Raw genomic sequence first — 18345 nt, 5'->3', positions numbered from 1 at the left:
TAAAGTCATAGAAAAGTTGTGAGCATATTACTCTTTGTAATCTATAGATTTCACTTTTTGAAGTCAGTCACTGACATAAATGAAATTTTCAATGATATTCTAATTTATTGCAACAATCTGTAAGCACAAACACCAAACAGTGCAATTCCTGATAATGTTGATAAGACAGGTTTTTAATGACAAAATGGATGAACAAACAAAAGGCTGCAAAATGACAAAGTATAAAAGGTTTTTCTTTATTCTGTTTATAAAATCCATAACTGTGAAACCATTCAACAGAATGTTTATGAAAATAAAGTCCACTACAACACCGAACCACCGTCCTCTTGTAAATTTTTCATCCGTTTTTCCTGATTTAAAAAAAGACAAAGAACATTATTGTTACATGTACCTCTTCTATAGTTAGTCCTGAAGTTTCAATATTATTCACAAGTCATTTAATGTTTTCCTATACGCATTTTTGGTGAAAGTGATTAATTTATTTAAACTCTAAGGTGTTCATGAACTACTCTTCAACAAGCAACCGGTGAAGCCCGTGCTTACTCTTGTAACTTGGCTCCTGCTAATTTTGATCCTCCTTTCTGAGCTGCTGCTTTAGGTTTTCCTTTTTTCTGTCCTGCTTTTTGAACTTTTGTCTTCTTCTTCCTGCCCTGCTGTTGCGCTGTCTGAGGCCCGTTTTCTCCTTTCTGTTTGCTGTTTGACCCTTTCTTTTGTTCTTTTTTCTCAGCTTTGACTTTCTTCTTCATGAGGAAGCGAGGGGTTGTGCAAATGGTGCTCCTACTGGGAGGTTTCTTCTCAAGTCTTCGCTTTACTTTGCTGAAAGAAAAACAAAATATCCAAAGTATGATGATCAAAACTTAAAACAGGAAGGGGTTCCCTGCAGGCAGTACTTTGTGTAATTGATATACAGCGTGACTTGGTTATAATCACTAATCTCACTTACCTGTGGATCTTTTTGAAGCCAATCATGTAGTCCGGCACAGGGCACCCAGCTTGTTTTATAACATTAGCAATGCTGTTCAGATGAGGAAAACATGTAGATGTTAGAAAAGAAAAGAAAAAAGGGAAAAGAGCCTTTATCTTGCCAATCCTCCATAACAGCTTAGGTTACAGAATGTACACGACATCTAACTCAAGCTTTCCCTCCTGGTTATTCGAACCTAATCGGTTTATTTTGTACCTGCGCAACAACGGTTTGTCATTTTCTGTAAAGAAGGTGATGGCCTTCCCTTGATGTCCAGCTCTACCCGTACGGCCTGAGGGACAGAGACAGAGATTCATGAAAAAAAAACCCACAAGAATGAAAAAGCATTTAATAAATTCTACATAATTTACACTGCCACAAAATCCTCGACTAACGTGGTTACTTTAGACAATCTCAAAGTCAAATAAATAAACATTGCTGAAACAGTAGTCCTCCAATGAACCCACCGATTCTGTGAATGTACTCCACGGCGCTGGTGGGGAAGTCGTAATTCAGCACCAGGTTCACTCCTTTGAAGTCGATTCCTCTGGCGAGCAGAGCCGTGCAGATCAGCACCCAAATCTTCCCGGAGCGAAAGCTGTTCACCACGTTGTCCCTCTGAAACGCAGCAGCCAGTCAGGACGCCATGAACCATGCTGGGCTTCCTGCACTGTTTACTTGGTTAGACTCTAAACTTTTCCAGACTCAATGTCCAAATACAAATGCTCACTTTGATGGACGGATAGTGGTGGACAGATGAACAGATTAAAGGACAGATGGATAAATGCAAGGACAGATATGCAGGCTGAAACGTTGTTTTCCTGTACAATGACGGTGAAGGCTGATTCTAATGGACTGACAAACAGATGGATATACGGAAACGATGCACTATTATCGTACCATCAACTATCGCATTATTTTTTTCAATTGTATTTTTTTTTTTACCCCTCCAGGGGGTCTTTTGTGGGCTCTAGTGTCCCTTATATGACAGTGGGCTGACAGGAAACGGGGAAGGAGAGGAGGGGAAGACATGCGGCAAATGTCGTCGGGTCCGGGAGTCGAACCCGCGACGGCCGCGTCGAGGACTCAAGGCTTCCAAATACGGGTCGCGCTAACCACTACGCCACCACGGCACGCCCCCAATTGTATTTATAGTATTTTCATTTATCACACTAATCAATTCTTCATGATGATGTTTACCAGCCTGAAAAACTCAAAAATATACTTGAATTGTTACTTTTACTATTTTTCACTGACTCTTAGATCCATGAGAGCATCAAACAATAATATCTTTAAAAATATGATCAAATGCAGTTATTGTTTGCTGCCTAGCTGTAAAGTAACACTACTTTATGTCGCTGGAGTCCTGCAGCAGCCTGTTTAATAAAAGCCAACTTCTTTCCAGGAGCAGCATTTCTATTTATAGTACCGTAATAAAAAAAATAAGAGTAAAAATAATAAAACAAATATTTAAGGAGAAGGATGGAAAGATAGATAAGCTCGTGGATGAATGGATGGGCAGCTAATTGAGAATGAAAGGATCGAATAACAGATGGCTAGACAGTAAGAATGTGTGTGTGGTGTGTGTTTCTTTCTACCTGCTGCTGTGTTCGTTCAGCGTGGATCACGTCAACATTGATCCCTTCATACACCAACTCGTGGAAAAGCTCCCGCGCTCGCTCTATGGACTGAACGAACACCAGCATGGGAGGCAGGAAACCCTGGAGCACAAAGAGGAAAACATGCTTCACTCCACCAACAAAAAGGTTCAAAAATACAAAAAAAGCACTCCTTACTTTTTTGATGATGTCCCTCATGGCCACAAGTTTCCCGTTCTCCTCCCCGACAAACAGCAGCTCCTGTTCCACCGTCTCCACCGCTGTATTTCTGAACATTTTTTACAGCATTATTATGTTAAAACACAAAGAGGTATTCAGTTCTACTGGCAGAGTGCTACCTGTGTCCGATGTTGACAGAAACCAAGTTGTCGAGGTTCAGGCGGCACCACTTTTCCACTTCCGGCGTGCAGGTGGCGCTGAAGAAAGCCCTGCGCACCTTGGCGTTAGAACATGCCAGGAAAATGGTCGCCAGCTGCTCCCTGAAGCCCGTCTTCCCGTCCTCGAAAAGCTTATCGGACTCGTCCACAACCAGCCACTCCACACTGTGAAACAAGAGACGTGTCCGGAGTGAAGACAGACGTTAAATTAACAAAACGAGAAGTGTGATAAATAATACCTGCTCAGGTTGATTCCTGGAGGATCCTGATGGAGGAGGTAGATCAGTCTGTTGGGAGTGCTGACGAGTATGTCTGCACAAAAAAAAAAAAAAAAAAAAACATTAAAAAATTCACATCATTTAATAAGAAACAAAAATGAAAGATCTCAATAAAACAGATCTTTTATAAAAGTCAACATTTGCGACCACTCACCATATTTTTTATTTGACTGTGGACCGTACTTCTTCGCTGCCAGGGAAGCTTTATCGATGATGTGAACTCTAAAGCCGACTCCGTCTGACAGGCGCAGCAGTTCTCTGTAGGTCTGAACACAACACAACAAAGCTGAGTGCTAACATGGAAAGAGTACCTACGAACAGAGCACACATCTGTAACAACACCACAGTAAAGGACGCAATAACCAGGCAACATGTGCAAACTAAAACTCAAACTAAAACTTTATTAAAGCTACTTTTGGTTCAATTTAAGCATTGAGTCTACTTGAGCCCCCCGTAGGAATTTTCTCAGTGTTCGTATCCTTCAGTTAAAGCCATAGTTTTGAGGAGAGTCTAGAAAGGATCAAATGAAACTCATTAAGCCATCGGTCACAAGAAGATCCACAAGATTCACTGTATCTTAACCTAAAAATGAAATCTTAGATGGAAGATGAAGTTAAAGCTCTGCTTCAGATTTAATAAAGCTACTTTCTGTTTAACATTCAACAAGATAAAATAAACTATTAAACAAGTAAACTTAAACTTCTGCATATTCTTCCTCTGCAACAAGTGAAGTACAGTATCTAAAGCATTGTGAGCGCTAACTGCAACCAATACTTGATCGATATCATAATAGGTATTTGATAAAGCCACAGTCGACACTAGTAAGAGGTGAATTACACAAAAATAAGGTCTGAAACAAGCCTGTTGCGATAAGCAATTGATTCATTATTCACATGATGAATTAAAATGAGTTCAATCATTTCCATTTTGATTTTTTCCATTAATTTAATTTACAGAGCTCATAATCCATTTTTAACATGGTTTCAGTTGTGTGTAGTTTTTATTCCCTTTTATTGCCTTTGTTTCTGTGTTATTTTGGATATATAAACTATGTTCCAGTTTCAGTGTGGAGTGTTCTGTACAAAATTAAAGTGTCTTAGTCTTTGAGACAGTGAACTTGCATTATTGTGCCATTATCAATATAATGCTTGAAAATGGTCTCAAAACAACAATATTATTGTTTACCGCAATAATTTCAGAGACAATTTATCATCCAGTAAATTTTCTTATCCTGACTGGGGTAGAAACAATCTGTGTGTGTACCTGGCTGGCCAGTTCTCTGGTCGGAGAGATGACCAGAGCCCTGAAGCCCAGGTTTGCAGGCTGCTGCAGGTGGGCGAGCAGCGGAAGAGAGAAGGCCAAAGTCTTTCCAGATCCGGTCGGAGCGCACGCCAACAGCTCCCGAGCCTAAAAGAGAAACCAGACTGGCGGAAATAATCTCAAATAAAAAAGACAACTGAGATCCGTGCTCTGATTGGCCAATCGCAAAGTATTTTAACTCACATGCATCATGAGCGGTATGGCCTGCATCTGTATCGGCGTTGGCGTGTTCAGTCCTGCATCCTTGAGGTTCTGAAGAACGCGCGGGTTGAGATGATACTCGGACTGAAGCTCCTCAAACGAGCAAACCGGGTCGGGCACATCGCAGCCATGGACGTTTATACGGTGCTGCGCGCGAATGCGATTCACCTTAAAGCCAAACCCAGAAAGAAAGAAAAAAAAGCCTTAAGGAGTGTAGAGTTCTTTTCCTGGGCATCCAATTTATACAAAAGAAGACAAAAATCTCTTTCTGGGGGTTTCAGTGAGAGGAGACCTTTTCCTGATGAAGATGCTTCAGCCTCTTGAGCGAGAATTTCTCCGTCCCGTCCTTCTGTACGTTTTGGATCTTTCTGTCCAAGGACGAGGTCCAGGTGATGCCGCCTCTCTGGGTCTCAGTCAGTGGTTCACCACTAGCTGGAGCTAAAAACAAAGAAGAGAGCTTATACTCTGAAAAATGAACTTTACACAATACAATTTGTACCTACAGTAAGGCAAACTGCTACAAGCATCACTTCACATTTAAAATCCGATCTCTCGGTCAAAGTGATGGACACTTTTGATACAGACAGAACTGTATCTGTCCTTCACAGAAGCTCTCCATCCAATATGGTTGACGTTGAGCTCTTTTACAAAGAAGAATGGACAAAACTTTTAATCTCTAGAAGTACAAAGCTGGTAAAAAAAAAAAAAAACGTACTTCTGTAGCTGTATGTATAAATGCCTTAATTCACAATTAAAAACTATTTCTTGTTTACCGAATATTGCCACTCCTAAAATTTAAAACAGTAAGAAAAAAAAAATCCTGAGAAACAAGCATGGATTCTGCGTCCTTTACCGTCCTCCACCATCCGGCTGCTTTCCGTCTTCTTGCTTTTGTGTCTCACTTCTCCCGGTCGCTCTTTGCGTTTTCTTTTGCCTCCTACTTCAGAATCTCCACTTTCGATGCCCTCCTCATCCTGGGTCGCTCTCTGGGTCCAGCTCTGGGCTCCATTAGCTGCTCCTGTGCCGAAGTAGTTGATCGCAGACAGGGAATCCAGCGACGTTTCTCCGCCCTGAGACCTGGCCACCTACACAATGGGTCAGAACATATGCAGGTTCTGCCGTTACCATGGTGGCTTGTATAATAACACCATAGCTAATCATCAAAAGGGAAGAGAAACCAGAGAAGCAACAGCTATCACTGCTAGCCAATAGCAGCGACTATTAGTGTTAGCTGCTACTTCCGCCGAGAATTGTTATCAAGAGTACCTTAAACCGAGCAGCATCTTGACCAAATCTCTTTAAGTCAAATTTAGCCCCGGCTCCGAGTTTCCTAAACAGCTCAAATGTGTCCATTGCCGTGGCAGCAGCGTGGTCTGCGAAAAATCCACGCAAAGACAATCAACATCCGGTTCATACGCATTCCAGCCTCTTCTTCCCCCTGGTGGCCACTGCTGGTACTACACACGTGGTTTAGACGTTTTACGTCAAACATTTGTGCTGTGGTTCTTTCATGGTGGCACTTTGAATTAATTATTGATTTCTGCGAAGACTGATCAGATGAAACGCAACAATTAATACACATGTTTATTTTTTTTATTTAACCTTTATAAAAACCAGGATAAAAACCCATTGGGATTAAAAACCTCTTTTTCAAGGGAATCCTGGCCTGAGAGGCAGCAACAAATACAACACACACAAAAAGTACAGTTAAAAAATGTCAAGCTATAAAACACAAGTACATGTAATTGAATCGGCATCAAAAACTCTTAGTTTGTGTGTTACCACATTGTGGGGCAAATACAGACTTTTGGTGGCATCCTGACGGCAAAATGTGTTGAAAAATTTGACATTCTGCAGAAAATATCAGAATTTGATAGAACTGGGTTAGCTCTTTGTACAATTGAGAAAAGACTATTTTCCCTGAAAAAAAATCCTGCCATGATCAAACTATCCTCTAAGAGCAACTTACCCCAACAATCCAGAAGACATTTAGTGATGTACATTGTACTTTTCACCATTAAAGGCACCATATCAAAACACAAAACTTAGCTTGGATCTTAATCACATTGGATAACGGGTGCCAGAATACACACACCACAGCTTTTAAAATTTTATTTGTAAAAAATAAAATTGAAAACCAAATACCCTTCACCTTCCACCTCACAATATATTTTAAAATACACATACACAAATGGCTATGTCAAAAAGTTCAAGGGGTTTGAATACTTTTGAAAGGCACTGTAGTTTTGTGACGGAAGAAAAATTTGGAAGAATCAGAAAAACAACAAAGGTATCAATCTATTTTCAGGCAGCAGAAATCATACAATAATACAAGAGATGTAAAATATATCTGTACACTCAGCCATATCACACTATCTGTAGTGTGGTTCATGTAGGTGTGTGCAATACTGGGAACTCTGGTATTGATCCGAAATCAAGTAAATACAAGGCTAGTATTGCAGATACCAATACTAATGCTTCCAAAAAAATGTCATTGAATAATTTGGCGACTTGACTTCAGTTAGTTGATTATGACTATGATAAAATACAGATCAAAGATTTTAGGCAAGTACAAGTGTTTTTTTTTGTTAACTAAATACAACAGAAAACAATGTAGCAGTATAGAAATAAAAGAGATGATGATTCCAGTGAGGCTTTTTTCACCTGCCGGAGAACCTGTCCGAGTTGGGGGTCAGGTACTACTTTTTATTTCAGCTCAGTTTTCTCAGGGGTAAACTGTTTTAATAATTTGTGTAAATTTGCACTTATATATATATATATACATATATACACATACACACACGTCTGCTGTGAACGCTTGAAATCTGAAGGACAAATTCATTTTCAAAGCAGATTTTAATTCTTCTGAAAACATATTGTTCAAATATATCAAGACTGATCTGCTCTTTCCTTACGTTTTGCTCCAGCCTGATTTAAGATAAATTCAGGTTAAAGTATATTTCTAAAACTCCTCACATATCTTCAACAGATCCTCGAGGAAATGAACCACCACATCCTTCTCCTGCTCCCCTCCCTCCTCTTCAACCTTCAGGCTCTTAAGTCTGACAAGCGTCTCCTGGAGTCGACCCAGTCTTTGCTGCAGTTGTCCACTCTCCTCCCCAGAGTTCCTCTCTTCTCCTGCTTCATCTTCTCCTCCTGTTTTTCCTTCTCCTTCCTCCGCTTTAAGATACTTGATTAAATGCTCTCTGATGCCCCTGCCCTCCTCCCCGGCCAACGACGCGCTGAGTTCAGGCATGTCCTGCAGCGTGCCGAGGCTGAGCAGGTGCAACAGAGCCTCGGAGAGCGTGTGTCGCAGGCTGGCGCTGTAGCGGTATTCCAGAAAGTCGACCGCGTCTTCGCTGTTTTCCAGGGCTGTGGCCAGAGAGCGCCACACGCAACTGAAGCGCTTTGTGTCACCGTAGCAGCTGCGCTGGGCTGGCACCGTGAGGGCGGCAGCCGACTTGATGCGGACTTTGAAGTTTTTGCAGGAGGTGACCACATGGCAGAGGGCGGAGAAGGCATCCTGAGACCATGGAGCCGTTTCTGTCATAAAGAAAGAAACAAAGGCCAGCTGTAATGTTCGACATCAGCAAAATCCAACAACTACAAGACGGAAAGTTAGTTAAGTAAATTTAGACTTGGATCTAAATCATTAGCTACTCCTAAAAGGGGACTTATAATGCTCCCTTCAATTAGGTTAGGAAAGGTCTATGGGCTATACAAAACATGTTTATTACATTTTTTGCACAAAATCATTCTTAGATAATGAGATTTTTGTCTGATCAGTTCTGAATATTTTGACCTCCTTTCAGAATGAGCTGTTTTTTAAGGACATCTTGTCACTTTAAATCCAAGTAAGCTTCTGCTAGACACGCCCCCCCAACTCAACATTTCATCAAGTTTCAGCAGATGAAAAGAGATGCGTAATTATACAACATTAACTTCGAAAAGCAGAAATGGAGCCTCCTGCACAACCAATAGGAATGTAGCAAGTGGTTTCTGATTGGTAAGTCAACAACCAAACGTGCTGGAGCTCTGCTTGGGTTGCTAGGGTGACAGACTGGGATCGCTGGGGTTGCTAGATAACGGCGCTGTGCACCTTGTTGTGACTCTACAAAGAAGGTTTTGAAATTATTTGTTTTCCAGAGACCAAAAAACATGAACCTATTCCCAAAAAACATTTGAGTTTTTTTTTTTAATGCCTGGACAGTTTTTAGAAGCAGTCGAGGCCCAACTGAAAGTATAAAAACGGGCAGAAAGTGAATTTTGCAAAATATTCACTTGAATCTCTAGACTCTTAAGAGAAATTAAAAAAAATATATACTTACCAAGTGGCAGGGAGGAATTTCTGAAGGCATTTCCCAGTGCATAGCAGGCATTCCACCTGACTTTCATAGCTGCTTCCGACTGGACGGTTTTGACCAGAGCACGAACCGCGTCTTCCAGTGGGCGTTGGAAAACAGGCCGAGTCATCTGACTGTGACGCAGGAAATGAAGCAGATTTCCAAGAGCTCGCACTGCATTGCACTTCACCTGGAAGGTTAGAGGAGAAGAAAACAAGGTAGCATATTAGTTTGAACACGTTGCCCTCAGGAGATCTGGGGTTACTGCTGTAAATCTGAGTGAATGCGTTTCTTTTTTCTTTTCACCTTGTCTCTGTCTGCAGATGCTCGAGTTGCTGCCTGCAGCATCTTCAGCAGAAGCATGTCGGACAATTCTTCCTGGAAATCCACACCTACATTCTGCCTGAAGGTAGAGAAAGATACAGATCAGGTCCAGAGGTTTACAGTCATTATTGCCGTGAAGGTAATTAATTCTCAGTTTTCAAATGATGAATTTAAAGTGTTTTTTAGTCTGGATGGAATTTTGATACAACAAACAACAAGAATTTGTTTGTTCTTGTTGCAGAAGTTTGATTTTTTGGTAATTTTCTGTATTGGGTCAAAGTTATTCATGCAGATGATATATTATTAGTTTAAATGCCTCTTTGCAACTTGTGTCTCAACTTCACATTTTCTGTGAGCCTCAACAAATTTCTTGTACCCTTTTGGCTGGTTGTTTGACCACTCTACCAGGGATAGAGTACAGAGTTTCTTTAATTTGGTTGATATTCTGGCGCTGATCAGGATTTTAATCATGAATAAAATGTTTATAAAGTTGAGGTTCCAAACCAATCCATTCCAAAATCTGTTTTATTGAGTGTTCAGTTGAAATCTCCAGTAATGTCCACCTTTAAGTATGTTGCTGCTGATTTAAGAGGAAGTTCCAGACTTTTCACCCTATTCTGTCTGCTTTATGAACCCAAGCAGTCTTACATATTAATGATAAGTGTGTCTGTGAGGTTTCCCAAAGACCACGCAGCTTTTGCACGGACGTTTGTAGATCGGTCATCAAGGGCGGCGAGGATAATGTTCGCAGTATCAGCCACAAACATCACATCCTGAGGGAAGAATATAATAAGAGAATATCTGAAAACATTCAGATGGCTGTTTTTCCTAACCGCGCAGATGCTGGTCTTTACTGATTACTTGCCTCTCTCAAACAAGGGAACAGTATGTAAACTCCCAAAGCCCTGACGGCTGCAGTCTTCACCAGATAGTTCTCGGTGTAGGTCAGGCCCAGCAGCACGGTGATGCACATCAGCTGGGTTTTATCCTGGAAAAACAAGATTGCAAATACAGCTGGAGGAATTTCAATTTTCTCTTCAGAAAATTAGAAGGTGATCAAAGGAGAAACTCACAGGCAGCTGAGCGAAGGCCTGTGGCAGGATGGAGGCGAGCGTGTCGCAGGCGCTTGCCTGTAGCGTGGGATGCTGTTCGTTTTGTAGTGCTGCATTTAGTGGCCCACTCAACACTTCTAACCAAAACTCCACCACCTACAAGCAGGAAACGTCGCATTAGGACACGTTCCACGGGTGGCTAACATGACATGAGCACAATCCAAGCTGAATGTTGGACATAAGGTCCATTACAAGCAACTTGGATGTCATTTAGTTTTATCCATTTTAAATTTGTGTGATTTTGGAAGCGTCCTGTAACCCATCATGACATAATGTTTAATCTTCTGAAACGCTGAGCCTTCAGCTTTTACAACAAACTCTCAAATCTGTCTTAACTAGGGAATACTAATTTAGTAAGCGACTAATAATCAACTGGAGTACACAGACTCAAACAAGACTGAAAAACATTGAATGCAGAGCAGTAATTAAGCCAAAATTGTATAAAATATGCACATTTTGCATTCAAGATAAAAAACAACCTTGTTTGTAAATATGTTTTAGCTAGTTTTAGCTTCACCCAGTTCAAATTCACTAAAGGAATGCTGTGTTATTGCATCTTTTAAATTTTATCATTTAAAAAAGGATCTGAATTGTTTATTTGCATTTTAATGCATCTCTAGTATTACATAAAAAAGGCTGGAGTGACTTGATGAAAAATATGTTAATAATCGATTAATAATATAATAGTTGCAGCCCAAGACCGTAGTAAAGGTTCTTACCTGGTTCACAGGAACCTTAGAGCTTTCAGGAACACTGTTCTCAGCTCTGTACTGTTGGATTATTCCTGTACCAAACTCTTCTAGTAGCTAAAAAAATACAACAAAACCACAGAGGTCGTTTGCTTACTGTAGTTTGGTGACCATGTGTAATGCTTGCAGCTGAGGTAGACAGCTTTACCTTTGCACTGTGTAGCTGTATGGAGGGGTCTGTCTCCTCCAGGCACCGAACGCTCACCTGCCCGATCTCATACAGGCTTGATTGAGCAAGAGAGAAATAGCCGCGTACCAGATGGGACAAAACCTGAAAGAAAAAAAACAAAAACAAAGCATGTCTTGAGAAATGCTTCTTTAGAGCGTTTACAAGTTGTTTCCATAACTTTTACCTGCAGAGCTTCTAGTCGAACAGGAGAGGGCTCTAAAGCAGCGCCTCCTCCAGCTCCCTCATGGTCTGACTGCTCCTCTCTGGGCTGAGTCACCAGAGAAACGCACAGCTTCAACAGCCACGGTGACGACTTCTCCTCCTCTCTCGGTGTGTGAGGAAGCTGGGGGGAATGTGTGTTTGAGTTTTGTTGGGAGAAAGCTGCTGGTGTCCGAGCAGGCGAGGCCGCTCCGTTCCTGTGTCTCCAGCTGAGAGCAGAGTCCTGCGGTGTTACCGAGCCGGAGATGCTGCCGCCGCCGAGGTTTTCTGGCTGCTGGAGGAGAAGCTGCACCTCAGGGAGTGGGGCCTGAGCCGTTACCATCGCCCCGTAGAGTCTCAGCACAGACCCGCGTACAGTCACATCTGTAGACGGAGCATTCATAGAGTCAGAGAGAAGCTTTAAAACGCTAGACAGGTCATTGAGATGAGGTGCAAACCTCTGTGGCGCACATAAGGACGAATCTGTTTCCAGAGCTGGCTCAGCAGGCCAGGTCTGAGGCGATGATAGGGAGCGTTGGTCACCAGGAACGCCAGGCACTAACAGACAGAAGAGGAGATACTCCGTGACTGCAGCACTGTCTCAGTCACATACGTTTTCCTTCAGCACAAACTAACATTATTTTGGTCAATTTTATTATTCAAAAGGGTGAGTTATGGTCATTTTCATCATAAATGAAGTATTTAAGAGTTTTGTTGTCTTCACTACTTCACCCCCACAGCCAACAGAACAATGCTGCAGACGGCCACTGTCTTCCAGTTCACCTGTCTTCCAGGTGGTAAACCCAATCTCTTTGATGTTAGTCAATACAATGTGACGCGCCCATAAATATTTATTTCAAGCAGAATGCAACTGTGGACAAAGTGTAATTCTACAAATACATTAAATTGTAAAGTCAAGTCATTTATCTAGAGAAAACTCAAAACAGACTTAATGCATTGATTGTGAACAGTGTGAATAGCACTCTGGATATTAAAAATCTTTTTCTTATTAGGACAAACTCATTCACAAATACCTGCTTGTAAGAGCTGCCTAAACATTAAATGATAAATCAGCTTGCCCACCTTTGTGACCTGTGTTAGCGTTTGAGAGGACGTTTCAGCCAGGAGAGCCAGGCTGAGGCCGCGGTGCAGCTCTCTGATAGCAGCAGCTAGCATGAAGGAGAACGGGGTGTAAGACGTTCGAGGTGATGCCGTGTCTTCAGCCGCTGCCAGAAACTGCCGAGAGCCATCCAAGATGGCTGACAGCACCTGAAGCGCACACAGTCGCACCTAGAATAAGAAAGAATACATGAATTAAACACGAAGTGTAATGTTTCACACATCCTGATGAAACCCAAAGCAAATGTTTGTGACTGGCTGTACCTTTGGTGAGGGGTCCTTTAGTATAATTGTAAGGAGAGTTAGAGATGGGGGTCCACCAGCAGGAGAGTCAGGGACGAAGGAGGACCAGTAACCATACAGAGTTCTCTTCTCGACAGCTTTCACTACTGCTAGCATGCAGTGCAGCGCTAACTGACGAACACGGCACTGGTAAACTCTAAAACAGCAAAATGGAAAAGTTTGTTGATGGGAATAAAAAAACCGGCATTAAAACAGGGTCCCGACACATTGCTCTCTGTCCTGTCCTGATCATTTTTATAATATAAAAACAAAAGTCGACTGAATTCATGGCAGAAAACAAAACAAAAAAAGGGATGAATGGATAGAGGACAAGAAATACCATATTTCTGGAAAAAATGCATTCCTTTCCAGACAGTGGAGGAGTCCTGCGATCAAAAGATCAAATATGTAAAAAGCTCTCTGTGTACCTTAATTTGCTTTGTGCGTTTCCTTCGATGTCTGAAAACTCGGATTCAGAACTGTTCAGCTTCCAGAATGGGTAGAGAAATGAGGTGGGCGCTTTGGCTAGGCTCTCCACATCATTTCTGCTGACGTCCCCTCCGCCTCCGCAGACTTCAGGCACCGCTTCTTTATCTTCCTCCTCTCTGTCATCCACTTTGCTTTCTTCATGTTTTGTTTTCTTTCCTTTTCCTTTCGATTTCCTCTTTTTTTTCTTAAACGAGACAAAAGTGAACACCTTGCAATAAATGCGGAAAATTCCTTTGTAAGTACTAAAGTCAGTAAGCACTAAGGCTCCTCTTACTCCTGAAGCTTTTCCAGTCTTATCAGCCTCCTTTGGTGATTCTAAAGGTTTTGGTGGTTCAGTAGGCCTTGGTGGAGAGAGACTTTCATACTGCGAAAGAGGCGCTGGGTAAATTACCTCTGGCCAGTCGACACTCAAACCAGCGGCTCCCTGGAACATGAGCCTCTATGGAAAGAATCAGTAGGTCTCAAATGAATAGACTTCACCAGACAGATTTATGCAGAAGGAAATATGGTTCGTTTTTCCACCTTCAGTGCAGCCAGTACAGATCCAAGCTCCTCTCCTCCTCCAAATTTCCACTTTCCAACTGACAGACAGAACTGAAGTCCCTTCAGAGCAGCCTGGATGACCTGCAAGAAACAAAACATAGCAAAAAAAGAGTGTTAGCCATCACCAAACATGCATTTTTCAACTATTTTCTTATTGTAGCAGGTCAGATGTAGGTACCATGCAGTAGAAGAGATCATCGGTGTTGGGAGGTTTGGGTGACTGCAGTGTCTTCAGAAAAAGTCTGAAACAAACACTTCTGTACTGATCGTCCAAAAGTGGCTGACCGGGAATCCTGCAGAAAAAAAACACACAGCCATCCAGCAAAATGACACAAAAGAAGCCTAAAGTAACATTTCAAATATGTACGTATAAAGACATTTAGGAAACAATTAAGCGCCATTCTCTGTTGATCTACCACATAAAATCTAAAATGAGATAAATAGAAGGTAATGTCTATAATGTGATGAAATGTGGACATCCTGAAGTCTACCTGAGGCAGATGTTGGCCATGCAGGTGAGTGCAACGTGCCTCAACTCGATATTTGGCTGGGAAGGAGAACTATACTGCAGAATGATTCCATCTTCACACAGCAGGTCACTGACAAGCTGTGAACGAGCAAAATCTCAATGCAAATAGGAAAAGACATGACTGAAACAGGAAAACATTTCTGTGACTGGTTCTGGTAAAACAAATTATTGACAAATTTGACTTATTTTTCACTCTTCAAAGATATGAAAACTGAAGACTCTGAGTTTAAATGTCAACTTGTTTAAGGGATATTTCTGGAGTTTATTAAAGAATATACAAAGGTTAGGGACATTATTGAAAGGATAAGAATTTAGAAACTCCTCGGCTCACTGTTAGATTCAAATCTTTAATTAAAGCCATGGCAATAACAAATGCAGTTTAAAAAGCAGTGAACAATGATAATCTACCTGGTGGCACAGAGATCCATTACCATACACAACTGTGGAAAGTGCCAAGAGAACATCTGAGTGTGTCCATGTACTGCACTGTTTCAGGGCATTGGCAGTATAGTTTACCAGCACATCCAGTGTCTGTTCATCCATTATAACCTGGAGGAAATCCAAGCAGAATAAAAACAAGTTAATATATTCCAGCACACGGCAGAAAATCGAACTTCAACCTCCAGATATTCAAAATGTTAAAGGGGTATGAATATCAGAATCATCCTTTATTGTCATTGTACAGAAGCTTGACGAAATTGGTTTCAATTCAGCCCATCCAAGGAACAACCAAAAAGACACATAAGACAAGAGTAAACAGGTGCCTGAGGCTACAGCCATAAATTCAAATATATCCATTTAAATTGATTTTGAACACGTTTACAAAGTCCTAGATGGAAAAGTAGATTTTTGCATTATGCTCGTTCTTACCTTCAGCTGATTGAGGAGGTGATGAACAAGTTGACAGAATTTAACAACCAAATGTTCTTGATTCAAAGGTACGAGGCCACTGGTGTGCTTTAGCAAAACACACACATCCTGGAAAAGGGAAACAAGACGCTTTATAACAACCAAGAAACCCTCACAAGTGACCGAAGAGGAGCGGCTGCTGGTTGGTAGATTGCGTTACCTCTGGTCGGATGGTGATGGGAAGCTCGCAGCTCCTGTTGTAGTTCTCTGAAAGCAGCTGGTCAAACAGCTGATTGAGCTCCTCTCTCAGGTGGCTGCAGTCCGGTCTCAGGGCTCGAAGCCTCGCGGCGCAGCGGGAAAACTGCTTCTCCGCGTCCGACAGAGAGTCTGGCGGCGAGCAGTCCGTCTCTCCGGGACTGAACGGAGCGGCTTCGGCCGACAGAGCCATGGACGGGAAGGCAGGGACTGCAGGACGGCCGAACACCGGTGCCGACACCCCGACAGGAGCCGACATGTTTATCACCCGGAAGCACTTTTCTTCGTCCTTCTTCTTCTTCGTCTTGTTGTTGGTGGCGGTTGGTAAATAACCGCCACCAACTGGTCATGGAGTGTAGACCAGAATGTCACCCAATTTATATTATTCATTTCAGATGACTAAATATTCTCTGATAACTTTGAGTTATTGCTAAATGAATAAATGAACTAAGTCTAGTTTTTAAGTTTTGGGTCAACTGTTGTCTTTCTTTATAAACAGAACAACGTAACATGTTCTAGAGTCTCAACGCCACAGAGTATTCACACTTGCACTGTTTCCCTAAAATTAAAAGTGCTTTTTAGTCTAGAATGCTGAAACCTGAGATGATCCCTCTGCTTCTCATTTATCCAGTTCTCTTTTGAGTTCTATAGAGCCAATGACCTCCCATTTTTGCTTCATTTTCTGTTTTTTTTTATTTTTTTACCAAAGCTAGTAAAATCCATTAGTGTTTTCAATGGTGTCCTTTCACACAAAAAAAATCCTCAAATTTATTAGGCCCATCATATAGAATTTACTAGATTTCTATTAAGATATCTAGTCTGCTTTGTGAGTGGCTGTGTAAGAGTATTAATGAACCGGAATAAGAACAAATTTTTGATCTTAAATCATCTTGTTTCATCAACTCACTGGATGAGTTGGAATGTGAGCATTTTCATTATGTATACTGAAATTCCATCATTTCCTTACTTTGATAGTAAACTGGTACAATGAAAGCAACGCCACCTCTAATGTATTTTTAGTTCCAACTGCAAGTTTAAGGTTCAAATTCTTTTACATAAAATTCCCACACCTTGTCATAGCCTTAATACCAATCAGGGTGATGTTAAGGCCATGTCAGATGTGAGGCATAACACCATGCAATACAACCAAATTAAAGTGCATCCACAGACATTATTTGAACTATTTAATTGTCAAAATTGGTTTGTGCTCAACATTTGATTTGTCGACAAATACTGTCACAATACCAGGCAACCAAATGAGTTTACAGACATACAGAACAGGATCGCTGCAAGTTTTCACAGGCATAACCAGGAATGTTAAAGCACATACAAACCTCCACATATCACAGCTTTTATTAGGTTCAAGCAACAGTCCTGGAAATTAAAGGCATTTGAACAAAAACTCTGTTGCTCGTTTTAATGCACTAAAAATAAGTTATTTTACAACAAACTCGTTTGAAATAATGGACTCTACATCCAACTTGCACAAAAGCAAAAACACAGATATAACAAAGACAGATTTACAAACACTGACAGAGGGCCTGATCAGACTGATCCTAATTCTTGGACTTCCTATGAATCATCTGTGCAGACATGATTGATGGTTTGTGTATGCAGTTGGCAAAAACGTAATTGATGAAAGCAGCGGACCAGGAGGTAGGCATGTCTGCAGAAAGGTGGCAGCATGCACATTGTGACAAGGGTGCATGCCTTAGCCGGACTTAAACAGCAGGATGGCCACCTGACCCAAGTAGAAGTAAATGAAATGTTTAGTTTCGTGTGTCACATAGCTGCCAAAGTTCCTGCCAACGATGCAGTGCCATGTCGGATTGTATTTCTTGTCAAACTCCTGTGGGAAAGATGAGAAAGATGAAGGTCAATGCTGATGTAAAAGTTCTTCAAAAGGTCACATTTCTCCAACTTAAAAAGAGAGCACCATACCTTTTTAACATAGGCAGCGATATCCTTCTCTATGTTGTACTTCTCCATTGCCTGCATGGCACAGTCTACAGCATCCTGCTGCATTTCATCAGACATGTCTGCATTCTTGATCACCGCCTTCTTGTCAGACATGATGCCCTGCAAGACACAAAAGTTTGATACGTTGTCTATAAAAGGATGCAGACAAGACGCTGTTTGGTGCATAGAATCCACTGTCGGCACTTCTTTTAATCGATGTCTTTGCTTCAGTTTGCAAACCACGTGAGCCCGGCATTTTACGTTTCACGCAGTGCTGCTACAAAGATAACTCATTTTGGGAGTGCACACATCTCTACCAACTTGGTGCTTTCTGTGCGAGAGGATGTTTTGCTTCAGCCACCATTAGCCTTTGTAGTCAGGTTTCCACAGTGGCTGATGCGCTTTTCTTGCTCAAACGGCACAGGAAAGATGCAAAGCACTCGGGTTTCTCCTGCGCATCAGCTTTTGCACGCTCAGCCATAGCAAAGCACGCTGTGTAATATTTAAATAACTCTTACCGTTCCTGTATGTAGTTTCGGTGTTCAGAGATGCACGCTTCGGGGGACTGCACAGCTTTTCTTTCATTTATTGAAGGACGCGTGGTTCTCCCGCTCCGCCCTCCGCATCTCCTCCTCCCGCTGATTGGCTCAGGGCAAGTCTTCGCCC

The 18345-nt window shown here is 41.7% G+C and overlaps 3 protein-coding genes across 3 annotated transcripts; all 3 read right to left on the bottom strand.

Moving 5' to 3' along the window:
• Positions 1 to 215: 215 nt before the first annotated feature.
• ddx52 (DExD-box helicase 52) lies at positions 216 to 6166 on the bottom strand. Its single transcript, XM_023341689.1, has 15 exons — positions 6026 to 6166; positions 5613 to 5844; positions 5052 to 5197; positions 4742 to 4927; positions 4502 to 4645; positions 3393 to 3504; positions 3200 to 3272; positions 2922 to 3125; positions 2761 to 2851; positions 2563 to 2685; positions 1432 to 1582; positions 1181 to 1256; positions 944 to 1015; positions 544 to 816; positions 216 to 350 (listed from the first exon to the last, which is right to left on the bottom strand). The coding sequence occupies exons 1-15, from the start codon at positions 6110 to 6112 to the stop codon at positions 338 to 340; spliced, it is 1983 nt and encodes a 660-aa protein (XP_023197457.1). The 5' UTR covers positions 6113 to 6166; the 3' UTR covers positions 216 to 337.
• A 1171-nt stretch (positions 6167 to 7337) lies between these two features.
• Positions 7338 to 16004, bottom strand: heatr6 (HEAT repeat containing 6). Its single transcript, XM_014471317.2, has 20 exons — positions 15686 to 16004; positions 15487 to 15594; positions 15025 to 15165; positions 14579 to 14694; positions 14266 to 14380; positions 14067 to 14168; positions 13819 to 13983; positions 13484 to 13728; positions 13038 to 13212; positions 12738 to 12944; positions 12113 to 12212; positions 11641 to 12038; positions 11436 to 11558; positions 11258 to 11344; positions 10500 to 10634; positions 10292 to 10414; positions 10075 to 10199; positions 9409 to 9505; positions 9088 to 9292; positions 7338 to 8302 (listed from the first exon to the last, which is right to left on the bottom strand). Exons 1-20 carry the CDS (start codon positions 15977 to 15979, stop codon positions 7722 to 7724), a joined length of 3642 nt encoding a protein of 1213 aa, XP_014326803.1. The 5' UTR covers positions 15980 to 16004; the 3' UTR covers positions 7338 to 7721.
• Positions 16005 to 16889: 885 nt separating this feature from the next.
• On the bottom strand, positions 16890 to 18306 carry LOC102227793 (dynein light chain 2, cytoplasmic-like). Its single transcript, XM_005805814.3, has 3 exons — positions 18198 to 18306; positions 17662 to 17799; positions 16890 to 17569 (listed from the first exon to the last, which is right to left on the bottom strand). Exons 2-3 carry the CDS (start codon positions 17791 to 17793, stop codon positions 17432 to 17434), a joined length of 270 nt encoding a protein of 89 aa, XP_005805871.1. The 5' UTR covers positions 17794 to 17799; positions 18198 to 18306; the 3' UTR covers positions 16890 to 17431.
• Between the last annotated feature and the right edge of the window lie 39 nt (positions 18307 to 18345).

This window comes from Xiphophorus maculatus, chromosome 11 (genome assembly GCF_002775205.1).
Source record: "Xiphophorus maculatus strain JP 163 A chromosome 11, X_maculatus-5.0-male, whole genome shotgun sequence".
NCBI lineage: Eukaryota > Metazoa > Chordata > Actinopteri > Cyprinodontiformes > Poeciliidae > Xiphophorus > Xiphophorus maculatus.
Note: the sequence above shows the minus strand (reverse complement) of the source record. Positions and strands in the feature narration are given on the sequence as shown.